The sequence below is a fragment of the Etheostoma spectabile genome, chromosome 12, assembly GCF_008692095.1.
Source record: "Etheostoma spectabile isolate EspeVRDwgs_2016 chromosome 12, UIUC_Espe_1.0, whole genome shotgun sequence".
Lineage (NCBI taxonomy): Eukaryota > Metazoa > Chordata > Actinopteri > Perciformes > Percidae > Etheostoma > Etheostoma spectabile.
In genome coordinates this window covers 7,740,240-7,757,920 of record NC_045744.1, presented here as the reverse complement: position 1 = coordinate 7,757,920, position 17,681 = coordinate 7,740,240, and the positions used below count along the sequence as shown (strand labels likewise).

Below are 17,681 nucleotides of genomic sequence, written 5' to 3'. Positions count from 1 at the left end.
TAGCTTCACAAACAGTGTCATGCAGTCATTGCTGCAGATTGATATCTGTGTGAACAACAGCGATGTCAAAATCTGTTCATAGACCTCAACAAAGAGACAGCAACAGCAACGTGACGGGGGTTTTGTAACAGTGACAAGCCTGCTGATACTGGAGGTGTTCCTGGAATTCATCAATATGGATGCAACATACTGTACAGTTATTACAGTTTTTTGTAATAATTTGCAAGAGACACACAGTGGAAGTGCCAACATTTACTACTGCTTGTTGGGAGACAGACGCACTGTAAGTGCGTCTGTCTCCCTTTAAATATCCTCTTTGATTTTCTAACAGAAATCAAAAAGTGCTCTTGTTGTTCCCACACGCTAGGGTCCCAGGGTACACTTGATAACTGCTGTGCTATGAAAGCAATGCAGGTCAAATGCTCAGACAGTGTGCTAAAAACCTTTATCATTACGCATAATAAGGCTTGAGGATATAAAGGAGACATGGAGGTTTAAAGGGCAAAGGGTGATCTGTACTATGTGGTCCTCTTTTTTTGTGACAAGTAAGTTTAACTGCAGCAGTAAACCATGACCCCTGATCTTTGCTCTGCAACCTCTTAAACATGTGAATATTCTCCCCAGGCTGCAGCTCACCCACAAACCTGTGCACCCCCAAAAGGCAAAAAAAAAGTCTTTCAGCCGCCAGCTGGCTGCACATTTAATATTTAATATGATCTTCTTCAGTGAAGGCCAACTGGGCATGTGTCACAGTTGTACCGCAACATAAACCTGGAAGCAGTTAAAAGGTGGAGAGGGATGGGGTTTGAGTTGAAAAGTGGCTTACTAGTTTTCATGTGTAAGTGTTCTGGTGCAGGCGTAATCACAGAAACGTCCATTATATGCTGCCGATGTACAACAGCAGCCAGTGACAGTTTTACTTACCTCATCGGTACTGTATTTTAAAATTCATCAGGCAGCATTTGGAGCAGAACAGAGAAATATGTCAGACGCAATCCTTTTCTTTTCAAATGTATTATAAAACCAAAGTAAACTTGATTATTATATTGTCAAAACATCCCCTTATAAATCAATGTCTATAAATCTCTGTAGCCTTTAACCTAATGCCAATCAAGTTACAGTTGATGTAAAACTCAAACTGCATACTACTCACACTATTAATCGTTTATCAGAAACTTAACTGTGAAATTGGTATCCGTTTTTTGGAGCCTCTCTGAAAGAAAATAAAGATCCTGATTCTCATTCTGTCATCTGTGAGCCGCCTCGGAAAGTAGGCCACCCCAGATTTGTGCTGTCATCATCTTCATGAGCACAAGGGGAGCTTTATCAGCACAGTGGGTACTTAAAATGATACTCTCGTTACATTGATGTCATTAGTGCTATGATTGCCAAAACACAAGCCACTCTCATGTTCTTTTACAGCTATGAAGAATCTTATAGAAACATGATGTAGACTACTGACACTTTTGACTGGTTTATCTTGCAAACTTCTCCACACAATGCTTTGTAAAAACCGCAAACAATTTCTAATTATATTGTATACCAATAATCAATATAAAGTTTACATTGTCCCCAAACCTGCATTTGTTCTCTGGATTGCCTCAACCGTGGCCAACAGAGGTTTATTTATGATCTACTGACATCTATTGGCTTAATGTAAAATTACTTTTTATTTTATTATTTATTTTATATAACTTCACTGAAACTCATAGATGTGGCTCTGCCGCCCTCCAGTGTTAAAAACCTTAAACACACATACACGCTTGTAGAAGAGCCAGATGGAGCTCACATTGAGTTCTTTTCTCAAAAGGCATTTTGACATAGTGTGTAAAGGGATGAGCAGCATTTCTCGTTTGCTTCTTCAGATCAACTTTTAAATAAGCCAGCCTTAGATAGAGCAAAGGCAATGTGACCAAAGCTAAAAAGAGGATCAGTCAATTGACAATAAATGAATCGGCAAAAATGTTGATAAACACTTAATTAATTCAACTTATTTGTCAGGCAAAAAATTTAAAAAAAAGTTCCAGGTTCCAGACTTGCAGATTTCTCTGTTTTACATTACTGTAAATGTTATATCTTTGGCTTTTGGCTTGTTTGACCAAATGATATATCTATTATTCAAGAGATGAAGCTGCATATATGGAATAATAATAATAAAAGTTAGTTGCATCCCCGGATGTGAGACCCGGAAGAAGCATGCTTCAGGTGAACAGGAGGCTGGTTTGGCATGGAAAGACAATCTGAAGCATAAAGTCAACAGCTGTTTCTTTGTGACACATCTGGGGAATCGTTTATGCTTTGTCTTGTTGCTTTCCTACAAACTTCCGTCTTTGTAGAGTCCTTCTTGGAATGAATCAAGCCCCAAGAAACGGCGGTTAACACAAGATCACAATGATCTTGTTTGAAATTTGAACATATAACAAACCCAGTTGGACATTTTTATTCATTTTACACGACACAAAATGCAATCTAGCAAGAACAGTGTCATGCCACACGTACACAATGAGCAACCTCGTGTTCTACTGAAAGAGCTTTTTTTATTTGTATCTTCTGAAAGATTCACATTTGTAACGCTGCTTTTCTTTAAAAAATAAACAAATTATAATCTTCACAAAAATATTATCCTTTATATTTTCTAGATTTTCATTTTTTTGTAGAAGTGCTACAGAAATTAAAATACACAGATAACACCAATACTTCACAACAGGATGTTCACATTTCCATGATTCAGTTCTCTGAACTTGCAAAAATTAAGCTTAGCACGAGAGAGAGCTTTGAAAGAGCAACTGGTCCATTTGAGGAGCTGTGTCCCAAGTAATGAAGGTAAACACTGTATATGGTAATGCTTTGGTCACTGGACTGTGTATCTGTATGCAGGTGTTCACTCTATATATATAAACATCTGCTGACATGAAACATTTAAGCCATTTGCATGCATTTGTTATACCCACACAAACAGAAAACGTGTTGAGACTTTTTTTTTTACAATATGGAATAGAAATCCAGAGCCAAACAAAGGCTTTCTGAAGCTAAATGCTATTGTGCACTTTTGTTATAGCCCTCATTAGTTTGATTCTGATATCTCAGTCTAAGGCAACTTTCCTTTCAAAGGAAATCAGGGTTTGACTACCTCTTTTGACCAGTCGAGTTCATAACTGACAAGAAGACATCACAGTGACAGGAAACAGTTACTCTTTTATGCAATCTGATATCTAAACTCTGTCAGACTTCTTTGCTCCCCCATATTGTGTACACAAGGTCCAGTGGAGATTAACTTCTTCTGAATGTGAAGTTAGTTTGTCTTGTACCGGACATAAAAAAATAAGAATTCAATAATGTGAAATTCACATGTGTAAAACATTCTTTTGTGGGGTCTCACTGTAATTTCAAATTCATGATGAAAAGAATCATCATAGGGACATTTCAATGCCTTACGGTGAGGTACAGTCAGTGTCCTATTCCACTTGGATCATGAATTAAACTGAATTTCACTTATATATACATATATGAATGTATATGAAATAGCATGATGAGCTTGACCTTAAAACTGTGATTTGACTCCCTATTTTTCAGCAGGGCACACTAATTCTGTTAAAAATGAGAAGATTCTTATATCCCCATTTTTTAACACAAATCATTTTTTAAACAAATGGGCATATATATCTCTACGTTTATTTGGAATAAATCTAATCCATGTGTGCGAAAAGATATATCTGGAAAGGTCAAAACCGAAAGGTGAACTAAGTCTACCCAATTTACATCATAATTTGTGCAAACACGTCTAAATTACCTTGCTGGATTACCGCTTTTTCCGACTTGGTTGCTATTGACTTCTCCATTACCTCTATTAAGTCTGGGTGTCTACACTGCAAATACCAATGTAAAAAATCCCTTAGACTCTGGAAACAATTCAGAAGACAATTCCATCTTAAAGGTGCCCCTCCATAAATTTTTCATTACATTTGTGGGATTGTCTGAAGTTCTGCTATGGACTCTTTAACAAAAAATGCCCTGTTTACCTGGTTTCAAGCCATTCTAGTGTGGTAAACAAAGCCTCCAAGAAGACTCGATTTGTTCCAATTCTCATTCATATTCAATGAGCTAAGCTGCTTGAGTCTGATTGGCTAACAGCTAGCCAATGAGAGCCTGGCAATCAATATCTGTTACCCAGCCATCTCATGAATAACTATCTCTAGTAATAAGCTAAGGCAACATGACATCAGACTGACCAGCTTTTGTAATTGGCCTGATTTCTCCACTCATTCAGTGGCTAGAGCTGACAGAGGAGGTAGCAGTTCATTTTCACATTCACAACTTAACACAAACACATATGGACCTAAAATATTTCAAAAAATGCAAGTAAAAACAGTTTTTGTGTAGCAGGGAACCTTTAGGCAAACAAGCACTTTTTTCCACTTAACCCTTAACAACCTATTACCTTACCATCACAAATGCAACAATGCAACCGATCTCAGCTGGTATTCTGTCTATAATGGAGTGCAATGGAAAATTCGAAGTGACCCCAAACTTTTGACCGGTAGTGTATGTATGTATGTATGTATGTATGTATGTATGTATGTATGTATGTATGTATGTATGTATGTATGTATGAATGTATGTATGTATGTTTGTATGTATGTGTGTATGTATGTACTGTATGTATGTATGCATGTATGTATGTATGCATGTATGTATGTATGCATGTATGTATGTATGTGTTTGTATGTATGTATGTATGCATGTACTGTATGTATATGTACTGTATGTATGTATGTATGTATGTATGTATGTATGTATGAATGTATGTATGTATGTATGTATGATGTATGTATGTATGTATGATGTATGATGTATGTATTTATGTATGTTGACCCTGGTATGGATGGGGGTGGCAATGGGAGATGTTACTTGTGATTTTGTAGCCTACCTATCCGAACTTTGAATGGAAAAATCAAAATAAAGTTTAAAAAAAAAGAGGAGTTGCGACTACATTGCTTTCATTGCTTTCATGTGAAATCAGAAAGCAATGTGCTGAGAAACATATTCACAGTGTTAATATTGGTGTGATGACAGCTGTTTGTCAAACTACAGGTAACGCTTGTACACAGTTACATGTTATTTTACTGTAACACACTGTTCTCTATGCACTGTTGTTCATTACAAATGTATTGGCTGACAAGCAGTGTGTTATCCCTTACTTGTAAAAAGAACTATAAATGCAGAGACTGTAATGTCAGGTGAGAGGATATTGCTTTGGGACCCATATGACCTATAATATCTAATGCCCCCAAAACAGGTTCACCACTGAGAATGACACACAAAATGCCAGATGTCACTACAAATGTACCTGTACAGTTCACTGTTGACCTTTCACATATAATCTTTAAGTTTTCAGAACAAATAGACAATCCTATTTTTCAATCCAGCTCTCTGAAATCACTGCCGACCGCTGAGGCTACAACAAACCAGAGTAACAGTGGAATTTAAATGTTCATGGTTTCCGACACTTTTTATTATATTTCTAAACGAAAACTGTTCATTGCCCTACTTTAAAAACAAAGACCTGTAGGAAAACAGCACAAGAGAGGTAGGAATTTGAATTCCAAAACCTATGAGCCACAAACACTTGGATGTTTCATCAACTTTGCATGCTAATTACCAGTTGGCTGCACAACAAGAAAATCAAAAGCGAACTGTTCACAACCAGAAATATGGCACTACATAAAATAGAGAACACAATCACACTCAGCAAGCCCTCTACCCAGAAGGATATTTACACTGGTATCACTCCGGTATTGGAAGAGATTCTGCTTTGCTAGGCGACTTCTTCACGTGGCAGGTTGAGCTTCACCTCCCCTCCTGCCGCTGTGGAGGCTGAGTAGACTGCGGTGGCGGAAACAGAAGGGCCGTTGGTCTCCATGGTGAAAAGATTGCAGTGTCCTGGTAGGGCCACGTCAGGAGTCTCCTTTTCTGGGCTGGAGGCCTGGGATGATCCAGGGGAGGATGTGGGGCTTAGTTGCACAGCTGTAGTATCCTGCAGTGTGTGCTCGCTGGTCTCTATTTCAAACGTTGCCCCACCAGCCAGCCCGCCATGTCCCATCAACCCTGCACCTCTGCTGCCCACCTTAGACCTCCGTGAGCTGTGGGGAGGGGGGAGGCGGCTACACACGCAACAGGCCCCGAAAAAGGAAAAGGCCACCAGCAGGAGGATAGGTCCGATGATGATAGGGGGATTGGCAGAAGGCACCAGCGTGCTGAAGGCAAACGCTCCAACCAGGGTGATGTTGAGTCCAGCCAGCATGATGCATAGGCCACAGGCACAGCAGAGTGCCGGAGAGGGCAGGCCATGAGGGCGAGACTTCCTCCTCGTCTTCTTCTGAGGCTCCTTTTTAGGTACAGGGGTGGCGGTGTTTCTATCAGTGATGACCATGTCTTCACCTCCAGGCTTCTGTCTCTTCCACTATGTTATCAAATCTCTCTGTCTTTCAGTCCAAACTCTTCCCCATTGCAATATTTAAATACATTCACAGCCAGGAAACATCTTTGTCTGTAAATGACAATACATGACAGCTGTAAGAGGTTTTTGTTTCGATACAATGAATAAAAATAAACTCTGATGTATATAAGTGCCCTCATTATATTGCTCTTGTTCTGTACACCAGTGTCACTGGACAGCTAGCTAATGAAAATGTGTGAAACAAGAACTAAAGTAGGTTGGGCCTACTATATCTAATTTAGTTTGTTTTGCTCAAATTCCATGTGAAACGTGTATGAAAAGTACACAACACATCATGTAACCCAGGTAGACAAAAATACATTAAAACAATAAAACAGTCGAGATGTATTGATGGGACCAATATTAGAGAATTTGATCTATATTGTTGCATTATCACACAAATGAGATGCATGCACACTGTGACTCTTGCACCACTATTTAAAAAAAAGTCACAAGTGCTGCTTAATAATTTAAAATGTTAAATAAGATTTGCTATTTATTTTATCTTGTTCTGTGAAGTAAAATGCGTGCAGTGGCACTGCTGCAGGTGCTTTATATGTGCCAGCTAGGCCGTTATGTGAATGGCAATTCACGTTAAGCACCTTGTGTTGCAATTTGTGCATGCATTGATTATAGCATATTAATATAATTTCAGTATTTAGTTGCAACTGAATCAGCCCTTTTAATCCTGCATGTACATCATGCAAGAGCATGCAGTGCAAATAAAGAGAGGGGTTGTGAGGAAAAAATATTATCTTTTGTAAATGTGCAAATCAGTAGGCTATATATTACACACAGTAGCCTACGTTTAATCATACATTAGGATTTGCAAGAAGACATTTAAATGCAGGCTTACTGCATTGTGTTGCATTCCTGTATGATCAACATGTAAAAAATCATCTTACCTTTTATGTCGATATATTGAAGGTCTTTGCATTGTTTAATCAGTTCATTTCACCGAGATTCCCAGTCTAATTACCGGGTGTAATTACTGAGGGGTCGAAGGGACACACAATGGGGGATTTTCATCCTGATTCCGTAGCTTCACAGTCCTGGGGGGCACAAGTCATGATAGCCATTCAATCAGTGGCCACGGAAACACAAAAGCAAGGCGATCCGACCTGCTGATGTAGACTATGCAACAGCCGAGGAAAAGAGAGAAAAAATCACTTGGGTGAGAAGGCATTTCTTCTGAGTTGACACACAGACGCAACACCGCGCGCTACTCATGATGTGGACCGAGACACACGTAGCACCTGACCGGCCATCCTGCAACGGAAATGGAGGGAAACCGCTAATATAGGCTATGCGAGGCGTCTCTCCGGTAGTAGGCGTGGAGTTGTCATATTTCATAAATGCATAGGCTATCTGATCTGGCGCGCGGAGCATCTTCCCTCCTCTCTGTGGACCTCTGGATGCGACTCTCCTGCCTCCTCCTCACCGATCCATCCTTCTCCAGTGCTCAACCTGGCGCCCGTGTGTGTATATGTGTGTGCGTGTGTATATGTGTGTGTGTGTGTGTGTGTGTGTGTTTGTGCGTGTGTGTGTGTGTGTGTGTGTGTGTGTGTGTGTGTGTGTGTGTGTGTGTGTGTGTGTGTGTGTGTGTTTGGGGGGGGGGGCTTAATGGTTAATAAATCATAATTGTAAGTAATTGTTTATAACAAACTTAGGGTTGGCAGGTGGTAAAAAATCTCTGAGTCATTAATAATAAGCCAAGATGTCAGCATATATATATGCATGTTCCTAAGTCATAAAGAAATGAACAGAAGTTAGTAAGTCATGTGTAATTACAGCACATATTAAATAAATGATTAATAAAGGACTCAGAAGGTCATAAGTCAAGCTGTCCTCTGAATGGGTCTTTCTGATGATTTAAAGAGCTAAAAAGGACATGGCAAATGTCATGCTGGAGAAGGACAATCAATACCTAAAACCATTTACTGTTAACTGGCAACCCAAAAGCTGTTCTTGTTAAGGGATGATTGTGAATGTCAATAAAGCATCACTAAATAATGAATTAACTATCAGTAAGTTGTACAGTAAATGAGAATTAAGTTGCTACTTATAAATCCTTTGGTAAGGTCCTTGCATTAGAAATTGGAACCAATAATATCTTTAAGCCTGAGCGTTAAAAACAACTAAAATATTTGTCCACTTACTACCTTTTTTTCTTTAAAATTCTTTGCTGTGATGTTTAAAATGTCAGCTCGTTTGTAAAGCAGAGGAGGGATTTCCATCACAACTTCACTTCTATGGTGTATGGAAAAGGGAAAAAGTCTGAAGTGGTAAAACTCCTTACCTCCACTATGCAGCCGAAATAATCCCAACTCAAGGTCCCATTACTATCTTGCTCCGGTGCTTTCAACCAAAAGACATTGATACCCATGGTTTGCATCCTAATCATTGAAATTCCATCCACTGGGCAGTGACAGAATTCTCATGGATGGATATCTCAAAGTGTCTTAGGGGTAATTGAAAAAAAGGTGGGGTTTTTTTGTGATTTGGGTTTGACCCTTTAAATGTTCTTCTAGTGCTTCTTTTAGAAGGTTAGCCCATGGTGTTTCGCTGCCTTTTGACAAGAGCATGCTGGGATGGGTAACTGGCTGGATGGTTAACAGGTGGCGCAATTGTTTACACCTTCTGGCAGGTGAGTTTTAATTGTCAATCACTGTGACCCATTCGGGATGGTGTTGTTAAACTTTACACAGACACAGCGGGGTTGGGGTTTGAGGTCTGACAATCAAACAATCAAGGCACTGCGGACTGCTTTGGCTCCTGTTGCTGACATTATTCAGCCTCGCAGCACGCCACAGTTTTTATCAGAGCACAGCGTTCTTCCACACGCCACTTCCCATGTAGCTGCCGTCCTGCCTGTGCTGCCCTGAATATCCATGCATTACCTTTCACTGCCGGGATGCACTGTGCACTGTGTGCACGCGATGGATGAAGCTGTTTGTTTGTGTGTCTGTCTGTCTGTCTGTCTGTACACATGAAATCTAATTTGTTTTGCTCCTGACAAATACAAGCAGGGGAACTTGAGTTAAATCATGTATGAGTCTCATCATCACATAATCACACATAATCATTTCCTAATTGGCGGCTGAGAACATTGGTAATTTGCTTCGCTCATTGGCAGGAAGTTTGGAAATACTTCTCTAACAATCATTATGTAATCTTTAGAGATGTTTATTAGGCCACATACAATAATATCCCATTGTGATGAGGAACGGACAAGTTCAGCTGAAACAACAATTCTACAACAAATCAGCATATTTTGTCCCAAATTTGAAAGAAACCAAATGAAGAAGATGTAGCAGGAAGTAGAATAATATTGGTCACTGAGGTCCCAGGATGACATCATGGTAGATCTTGATCAGAAGGTGGCTGCTTAAGATTCCGTCTTGATAAGACGTCTGGCATGTCTGAAGACGTCCTGCAACATACCAATGCATGACTCATGTAAACAATGGATATTTTATTACGTCTCTTCCCTGTTTGCCCGGATGAAGCTAAACTAAAACACCCTGTAAAAAAAGGAAACCTTTTTAGCACCTCATCACCTTTTCCTTTAAACTTTGGCATGAAAAATAGTTACTGGACATACCACAAAAAGAGCAGCATAAAATATGGTCTTTGATTTTTCAGTTAATTCATTTTGGGGGATTTACATGAGAATTAGTGATGTATCTAAAACATTCCTGCAGCATTAGCTGACAGATAGATTAGATTGGTAGAAAACAGCGTGTCAAAGTAGTGCAACAATGGAATAATCAAGGGCACATAAATGATGAATGCAATGATGAACTACTTGGTTAATGTGAGGGAAAGATCACTGGCATGGTTTAAAGAAAAGGATGTTGATTGGTGGCAAGAAGCATGCCCCTGTGTGTGTGCATGTATTTGTGCGTGTTCATGAATGTGTGATTAGGTACACATGATGATCTGGAAATAGTTGTGACTACAAATGGGGAGGAAACCCAATAACCTGGTGTCAAATTGCATTGTACACCCATTCACCTCCTCCTCCTGCTCATCCTTACTTTCTTGCACTATGTGAACGTCACACTCTGCTCTCACTAATCCACATTAACTGCATACACACATATAATCCACAGGATATAATATTAGCCCCATACCCCTCATCTGGGTTGATCTCAGCCATCGGTCCGCCCTCCACAAAGGTTCCCATTCGACTCTTAGAACGCTCCAGTTGCAGTTGACTCTGAGTCCCTGCCGAGAGCACAGAGAGCAGCTCAACACGCTGCAACATTCACTTACATTTAATGTTTCACCAGTTTGTGGATGTCGGAGAGCTGTATCGTGGTGTGGCAGGTTAGAGGAAAAATAATCTCAGGGAAAAGGCACACAAATACTTGGAATGTCCTATCCATCCGTCTTCACCGCTTAAACCTATATAAAATGAAAAGCTGTTACAGGTACAGAAGGTATAAGCAACTGGAGCGCATATAAGTGTTATGGTGAAGATGAATAACCATAACAGAGGAACTTGATTCCATGATGAGGGATTGAAAGGAGAACTTACATCCCACAGCTACAAGCTCCTATAATACTAACTAACTAACTAACTAACGGACTAACTGACTCCTCACCAGTTCTTTTCTATTTAACCAGGGATTGTTTTTAACAGGAACATTTGGGTTGGCTAAAATTAATACATGTTTTCTATATACATTTTTTTTATACATACTGTATATAAAACATAAAAATCATAAACTACCATAATAATAATAGAGAGAAACAATAATGATTTTTTTTCTTTGTTTTTGTTTATTGCATAGTCTACAAATGTCAGTGCTGGATTATGTTAGATTATGCCCAAATAATAAAAGTAGTAAACACTATTAAGAAATGTTCAATTTTTTATGCACTAAAAAAACACCTCTAAATTTGGAAATTATCATGGGGAGTTAATTTAATTGTCTCTAGAATCTCTGAAATGAATGAAATCCGAGCATGAAGTTAGTTAGAAGAGATCAAATATCATTGACCTTGAGTGTTTGATATTAGTATGCATTCTATTATACATTTTTATTCTCTTGGAGCACAAATGTAAGTCTTTTTTTCAAGTTAAAAATCTATGCTCATATTTGTATGGTTGGCTACCCATTACTAAAACAGTGTCTCATTATTTGTAACCCACAGTACGTTGCTGTATGATGCAAGTATGTTTTATCCTTGATTTTTATTGTTGAACTAACATTTATACGGAAATATTTACAAGGTGTTACATGGCTCTTTCCTCTCTTTCATCTCTGGTGGTTATGAAAGAAGAAAACAATTGCACCCCATTAAATATGAGAGAGATGACTGATGCTCTGCATTGACCACAAAACTCAACCTCTCTCACTACTGTTAGCGTTTAGGTCCGCAGTGTGCAGACAGGTGTCAGATTCGCCATCAATAACTACATGAACTTGATGGCTCACTATCTGGCTAACTGAGCAACATTTCTTTGAATGATATAATACATGCATATGGCTGGCTGCCCTTGTGTTAATTAACTTTACTTGCCTCACACACACTCGCTCACCTTCTCTTCGTAGAGTCTCTACAGGTTGATCAGGAGCCGGATTGGCAGGTGTGGGGTGCACTCTGAAGTTTCCTGGGAAGTTGAGAGAGAGATTCTCAGAGCCAAATAATGTCTCAATATTTTAATGTTCAAATACTGAGTAAAAATATCACATAACTAACCGAAGGATGGAAGAATGTGGTTGATGTTCAGCCATGCTTTTATGAAGGGGTAGATCGATATGAGCAGGCCTGGAAAACAGACAAAGTAATTCATTTCTTATAATTACATAAAAGCACACAAAGTTTCCTAATCACTTTTGTTTGAATTAATGAGCATGGACAGCTTAACTGCAGTGCTATTGTGAACATTTGTCACAATCTTATCACTTGTCACAAAGGCAATTCTATTTATTATTTGGCCTGAATTTGCACTGTACTGAAAGAAAACCAGGAGTGTAGTAAAATATTGCGTACTGCAGACAATAAGAAAAATCTCATTATAAAGAGATTTCTGCTAATCTCTAAGTGCTATGTGAGCCACACCAGAAAGGAGAAAAACTCTCTTCCCTTTCTCATACAAGTTCCCATACTTGCAGACATCATGACCAACCGTAAGACTCTTTGATGAAATAGCCTTTGGATTATTTGGAGGGTACCGGATACAACATGTGATGTTTCTTCTTGTTCAACTCGAAGGATAAAGTAATATCTGAACCACAGGGCTTGTGGACTTCTCAGTGGCACTCTGCTCCAATTCAACACAGTTATTGATTTCCCTTGTAAGCAACACGAGCTGGCGTTAAACCCTGGCAAGTCCTGAGGGTGGCTGTGATGCATGCATGTGCTTAAAATGTCGTGAAACTGCAGAAGGAGTGAAAAGAATCTGCCGAGAACACTCTGTTCATACTCATTAGTCAGCCAATGTGTCAGAGGAGGCATCAAGGCACATAGGTCCCGAAACACATAATTAGATGCTTCTTGAGTGAATGTCATTGTCAAGATGCTGTGCATGTTTTTTTTTTGGGGGGGGGGGGGATTTGACAAATTATTGTCCATATTAGAAACACAGATGAACCGTTAAAAGCTATCAAATCAAATGCAGGTCAATGTTGTCGTTCTCAGATAATAAAAAACTGCCCTGTGCTCTATCTCACTCCTTTATCATGGCAGTGTGACTTCTCAGGCTGTGACAGTTGGTTCACGTTACATCGTTGTATCAAATGATCATGGTTTGTTTTTCAAAAGCGTTGGAAGGAAAATGTCACAGGCCCCAGATCTTTCACTTTATATATATATATAAATATATACAGAATATGTATGTATACACACATATATATGAAAGGAATGTAAAGTATGTTTTGAAGTTGTTTACACTAACAAAAACTTTCCATCAATAACCAGTGACAGTCCAGAAAAAGATTTAGGGTTTTGATTGTGAATAAGAAGAAGAAGAAGAAGAAGAAGAAGAAGAAGAAAAAGAAGAAGACATGCTCACCGAGGCCTCCCGCTCCCAGGAAGATCCCGCCTACAGCATCAGCATCACACTCCCTGGACACCCCGATGATGATGCAGCCCGCCACAATGCTAAGCAGGCTTGAGCCCACCCGTAGCCCATGGTACTGCCCAACGCTGACAGGGTTCATTCAGCAGGTGGAGGCCCCCCCACCTGCTCCTCACACACACACACACACACACACCCACACACAGTCCTGACACTTTACTCTGCTTTGGGCCCTCACTGCCACTGGCAACTTCACCCTCCCTTTCTTTTACTCTCTCTGACACAGAAACACTTTCTCTGGCAAAGCCTCCATCTCTATTCTCCGTAGCTCAAGACGTCTCATGCATCTTTAAAGATGGTGCTCTGGTTTCCATTACCACTGAAAATTAGAAAGCTTGGGGTGCTGACTCTTATGACAGTGATACACTTGTGCTACAAATCTGATCACAGCCCTCTTCCTACAAGCACCTGCATCTAGTATCACATTACTTTGTAGATGGATGTATCTGATGTCTTGCATGTAGTCATGTTGTGGTGTATAATGTATGTATCTACTCTATGTATTTATGTGAGGCTTGTGTAGACCAAATTTCTGTGGAAAAAGGACATTGAAGAATCTATCGACACAGTGAATGCCTGTGAGTTAAATTTAGGAAATATGAACACCAAAAGGACCAACAGCTGTGTGGCTGTCTTGCACGTGCAGTGCATCAAGGACTTAGAGGTAAGACATGATGCAGAGCAGCAGAGAGACACAAGAAAGAGAAAGGGGTATGGAGAGAGAAAGAAAGGGCGGCAGCTAGAGAGTTATAGCTATGTTACTTGTGTGATTAGTCCGTGAGCTTGAAGGGAATGTGTAATGAAAGGTTCAGAGAGTCCTCTGCGGTGAGGCCATCCACAAAGGCCTGCAGTTGCCATAGGAATAGCATATCCATGGCAACAGAGGGAAAAAGAGGGTAAGCAGGATTAACACCGGTGAATAGGATAACAAATGAACTTAGTGGGGAGAAGAGAAACAGTGAAACATTTCCTGTTAAAAAATGTTCTACACATATTACCAATACATTCTGGTAATAAATATGTGTGTGTGTGTGTGTGTGTGTGTGTGTGTGTGTGGTGTGTGTGTGTGTGTGTGTGTGTGTGTGTGTGGTGTGTGTGTGTGTGAGTGTGTGTGTGTGAGTGTGTGTGTGTGTGTGTGTGTGTCCGTTCTGTTAAACTCAGTAAACTTTGTCAAATTCCTTTGGAATCCCTTTAGAATTCTGAGATCCACAATCTCTCAGGATCTGAAGTAGGACGTCCAACATAGACACCATCAGGAAAAAGGCTCAGCACAGCATGAACGTCCTGCACCAGCTCTGGAAGCCCAACCTGCCTCAGGAGCTTCTGATTCAGTTCTGCAAAGCAATCATACAGTCTGTCTGTTCTCTGCACGTCCATCACTGCTTGGTTTAGACTGACCACCAAACAGAAGAGGAACAGCCTGCCAGTCAGGACTGCAATCCTAATCCATTGGTGCCAATGTACCCTTCATTCAGGACTTACACTTCACTAGAGTCAGGAAACAGTCAGGAAGCATCACTACAGACCAATCTCATCCTGGCCACAACCTGTTTCAAGTTCTCCCCTCTTGTCAGCGCTACAGAACACTGTTGTCCAAAACAACCAGACACAAGAACAGTTTCTTCCCACAGGCTGTCACTACAAACACTAGTTAACACTGGTATAGTGTCAGGATCTATCCCTGTGTCATGTAATGAAGAGGTCACACATCTTCAGTGTTCACATAATGAACACACTAAATCACCACACCTTGAGCTATCAATGTGGGAGGCTGAGTGAGCACACTCATGATATGTCAAGCAATAACTACAAACATTAATGTAATAGTTAATGTAGGCTAATCTCTCCAACATCTCTGAGGTTACTAGTGGTGTGCCCTTTCAAGGGAAAATGATTTAGACAAACAAATTACAAATAACAATCAACTTCCATACATTTGACACATACTTAAAAGCAGACCTAATGTCACTGCTGCATAGTAATCCAGTTGTTGCAATCTTTCTGCAATACGTTATCATTAATCATTTGTCTCCCCACATTTAACTATTCCCACAGAAATAATAACATACAACAATTTACTTATGATTGCTGACCTTACATTTATAAAACTGACTGTTGTTTACATTTCTAGGATATAAGCTGTAAAGAACATAAAATACATGTTGAGCAGTTACATGCAGTTACAGTTTTGTAAATAGGCTACAACACTTAGATTTAACAATGCATGCTTTGGTCATCCTTTGAAAAAAATATCCTGAGGAGCAGTGAAACAAAAAAAAGATTGCGTTGGCCGGGAATCGAACCCGGGTCAACTGCTTGGAAGGCAGCTATGCTAACCACTATACCACCAACGCTTACAGTTTACAGAACCATCACATAGCCACAATCTCATCAGAGCCCATAGGCTTAGCATATAGACAGTATATTATTGATTATTGATTGATTATATTAATATTAACGGTCTATGGCTTAGCATAGTAGATATTGTCCATATGGGCCAGATAACGTGACAACAGGGTTTAGCTGTGGACCTCCACTGTGAAGTCGATTGTGGTGCAAGCTCCACTGTCTGTTCTCTTGATACATCCATGGTCAGAACACATTGACTGTGAAGAGTAAGTGCACGCAAAGAATAGAAAATAAAATCGTGTTAACTCTTCAGGTGAAAGTAGTTTAGTCGTTGATTTATGAGTAATCAACAACATTGTAAAGAGCAAACGACTAATACCGTCAATGCAGCATTTATTCTGCCCAACCTGACTACACTAGATATGTAGGCTAAGCAGACATGTTCCAGTTGGTCTAACAGATGTATTATTCAGACGAGATTTATTTTTGTGAAAACACAACATTGTCAGAAAAATATATAAAACCTTTTCTGTTTACTTGTTAAATCTATATGTAGCCTAAAATAATTAGCCTCTTCATGAACTTCATCGTTTTGTTTAAGATATTTAACTAGTACAAACTATTCTGTCAACTTTATTGTCAACCTTCTGAAAGTAAAAAAAAAGCATTTGACACATAGACTGTAAATTTTAACGGTCTATGATTTGACCACACACGAGGTGTTTGAGAACAATGCCCAAAAGAAACTGGCCCGTACGGGGATCGAACCCGCGACCTTGGCGTTATTAGCACCACGCTCTAACCAACTGAGCTAACCGGCCCCGTAAATATATCTTTAGTAGGCCTACAGTTAAAAAATACCATCATATTAGAGCCCACATTACAATGCCTAAAATTGATTCTATGACATGGCTCATCACGCTACTTTCCATTCCCGTCAATCCAATCCAAGAAATGAAAGCGAGAACCCAAAAGAGTACCAACATCTGTGTTTATTTCTTGTCTGCAGTACAAGGATGCTTTAGACCTCGTGGCGCAACGGTAGCGCGTCTGACTCCAGATCAGAAGGTTGCGTGTTCAAATCACGTCGGGGTCATCTTTTAGAAATTCAATTGCATTGATAAAATAAATTTTCCCTATAAAATATGAAATGTCATTTAGATCAATATTTTATAAATATGACTATGAAACATGTGCTAAAAGAAAAAAAAATGGGTGAGGCATTGGGTGAGGCAATAAATAATTTGTTTTACTCATTTGTGTATTTTTTATAAAAATACACATCATATTATCATATTAGATAATAATATCTAATTTGTGTATTTGTGTATTTTTATAAAAATACACAAAAGAGTCAACAATTTCAAATTTATTTGGATAATATGATTGCTGATAGCCATAGAACATAACTCAAAAAATTATTATATTACTATTAATAATATTATTTATTACTAGCCTTTAGGAAGTGCATGTGAGAAATAACTCACCTGTAATGTATCAGCTGTGGGCATGAACGATAGACCGTTATGGTATGAACACTACCAGCTTTGTTTTAACTTTACAGGACAAACAGAGGTAAAATGAAATGAAGATATTCTAAACTAACAATCAAACAAAATCCTCAAAGGGCTCGTCCGGGATTTGAACCCGGGACCTCTCGCACCCTAAGCGAGAATCATACCCCTAGACCAACGAGCCACTATAGAATTTGAAACAGGTGTTAGCCTTCAGAAAATGTGCACC

The 17,681-nt window shown here is 39.4% G+C and overlaps 2 protein-coding genes and 4 non-coding genes across 6 annotated transcripts; 1 reads left to right on the top strand and 5 right to left on the bottom strand.

Annotated features, from left to right (window-relative positions):
* Positions 1-2,424: 2,424 nt before the first annotated feature.
* tmem275a (transmembrane protein 275a) lies at positions 2,425-7,971 on the bottom strand. Its single transcript, XM_032532081.1, has 2 exons — positions 7,402-7,971; positions 2,425-6,547 (listed from the first exon to the last, which is right to left on the bottom strand). The coding sequence occupies exon 2, from the start codon at positions 6,428-6,430 to the stop codon at positions 5,816-5,818; it is 615 nt and encodes a 204-aa protein (XP_032387972.1). The 5' UTR covers positions 6,431-6,547; positions 7,402-7,971; the 3' UTR covers positions 2,425-5,815.
* Positions 7,972-9,666: 1,695 nt separating this feature from the next.
* Positions 9,667-13,792, bottom strand: kncn (kinocilin). Its single transcript, XM_032532082.1, has 5 exons — positions 13,524-13,792; positions 12,209-12,277; positions 12,048-12,119; positions 10,633-10,726; positions 9,667-9,929 (listed from the first exon to the last, which is right to left on the bottom strand). Exons 1-5 carry the CDS (start codon positions 13,669-13,671, stop codon positions 9,854-9,856), a joined length of 459 nt encoding a protein of 152 aa, XP_032387973.1. The 5' UTR covers positions 13,672-13,792; the 3' UTR covers positions 9,667-9,853.
* A 2,079-nt stretch (positions 13,793-15,871) lies between these two features.
* Positions 15,872-15,943, bottom strand: trnag-ucc (transfer RNA glycine (anticodon UCC)). Its single transcript has one exon. It is a non-coding gene; the product is annotated as a tRNA-Gly (tRNA).
* A 742-nt stretch (positions 15,944-16,685) lies between these two features.
* trnai-aau (transfer RNA isoleucine (anticodon AAU)) lies at positions 16,686-16,759 on the bottom strand. The gene has a single exon. It is a non-coding gene; the product is annotated as a tRNA-Ile (tRNA).
* Positions 16,760-16,962: 203 nt separating this feature from the next.
* trnaw-cca (transfer RNA tryptophan (anticodon CCA)) lies at positions 16,963-17,034 on the top strand. The gene has a single exon. It is a non-coding gene; the product is annotated as a tRNA-Trp (tRNA).
* A 530-nt stretch (positions 17,035-17,564) lies between these two features.
* trnap-agg (transfer RNA proline (anticodon AGG)) lies at positions 17,565-17,636 on the bottom strand. The gene has a single exon. It is a non-coding gene; the product is annotated as a tRNA-Pro (tRNA).
* Between the last annotated feature and the right edge of the window lie 45 nt (positions 17,637-17,681).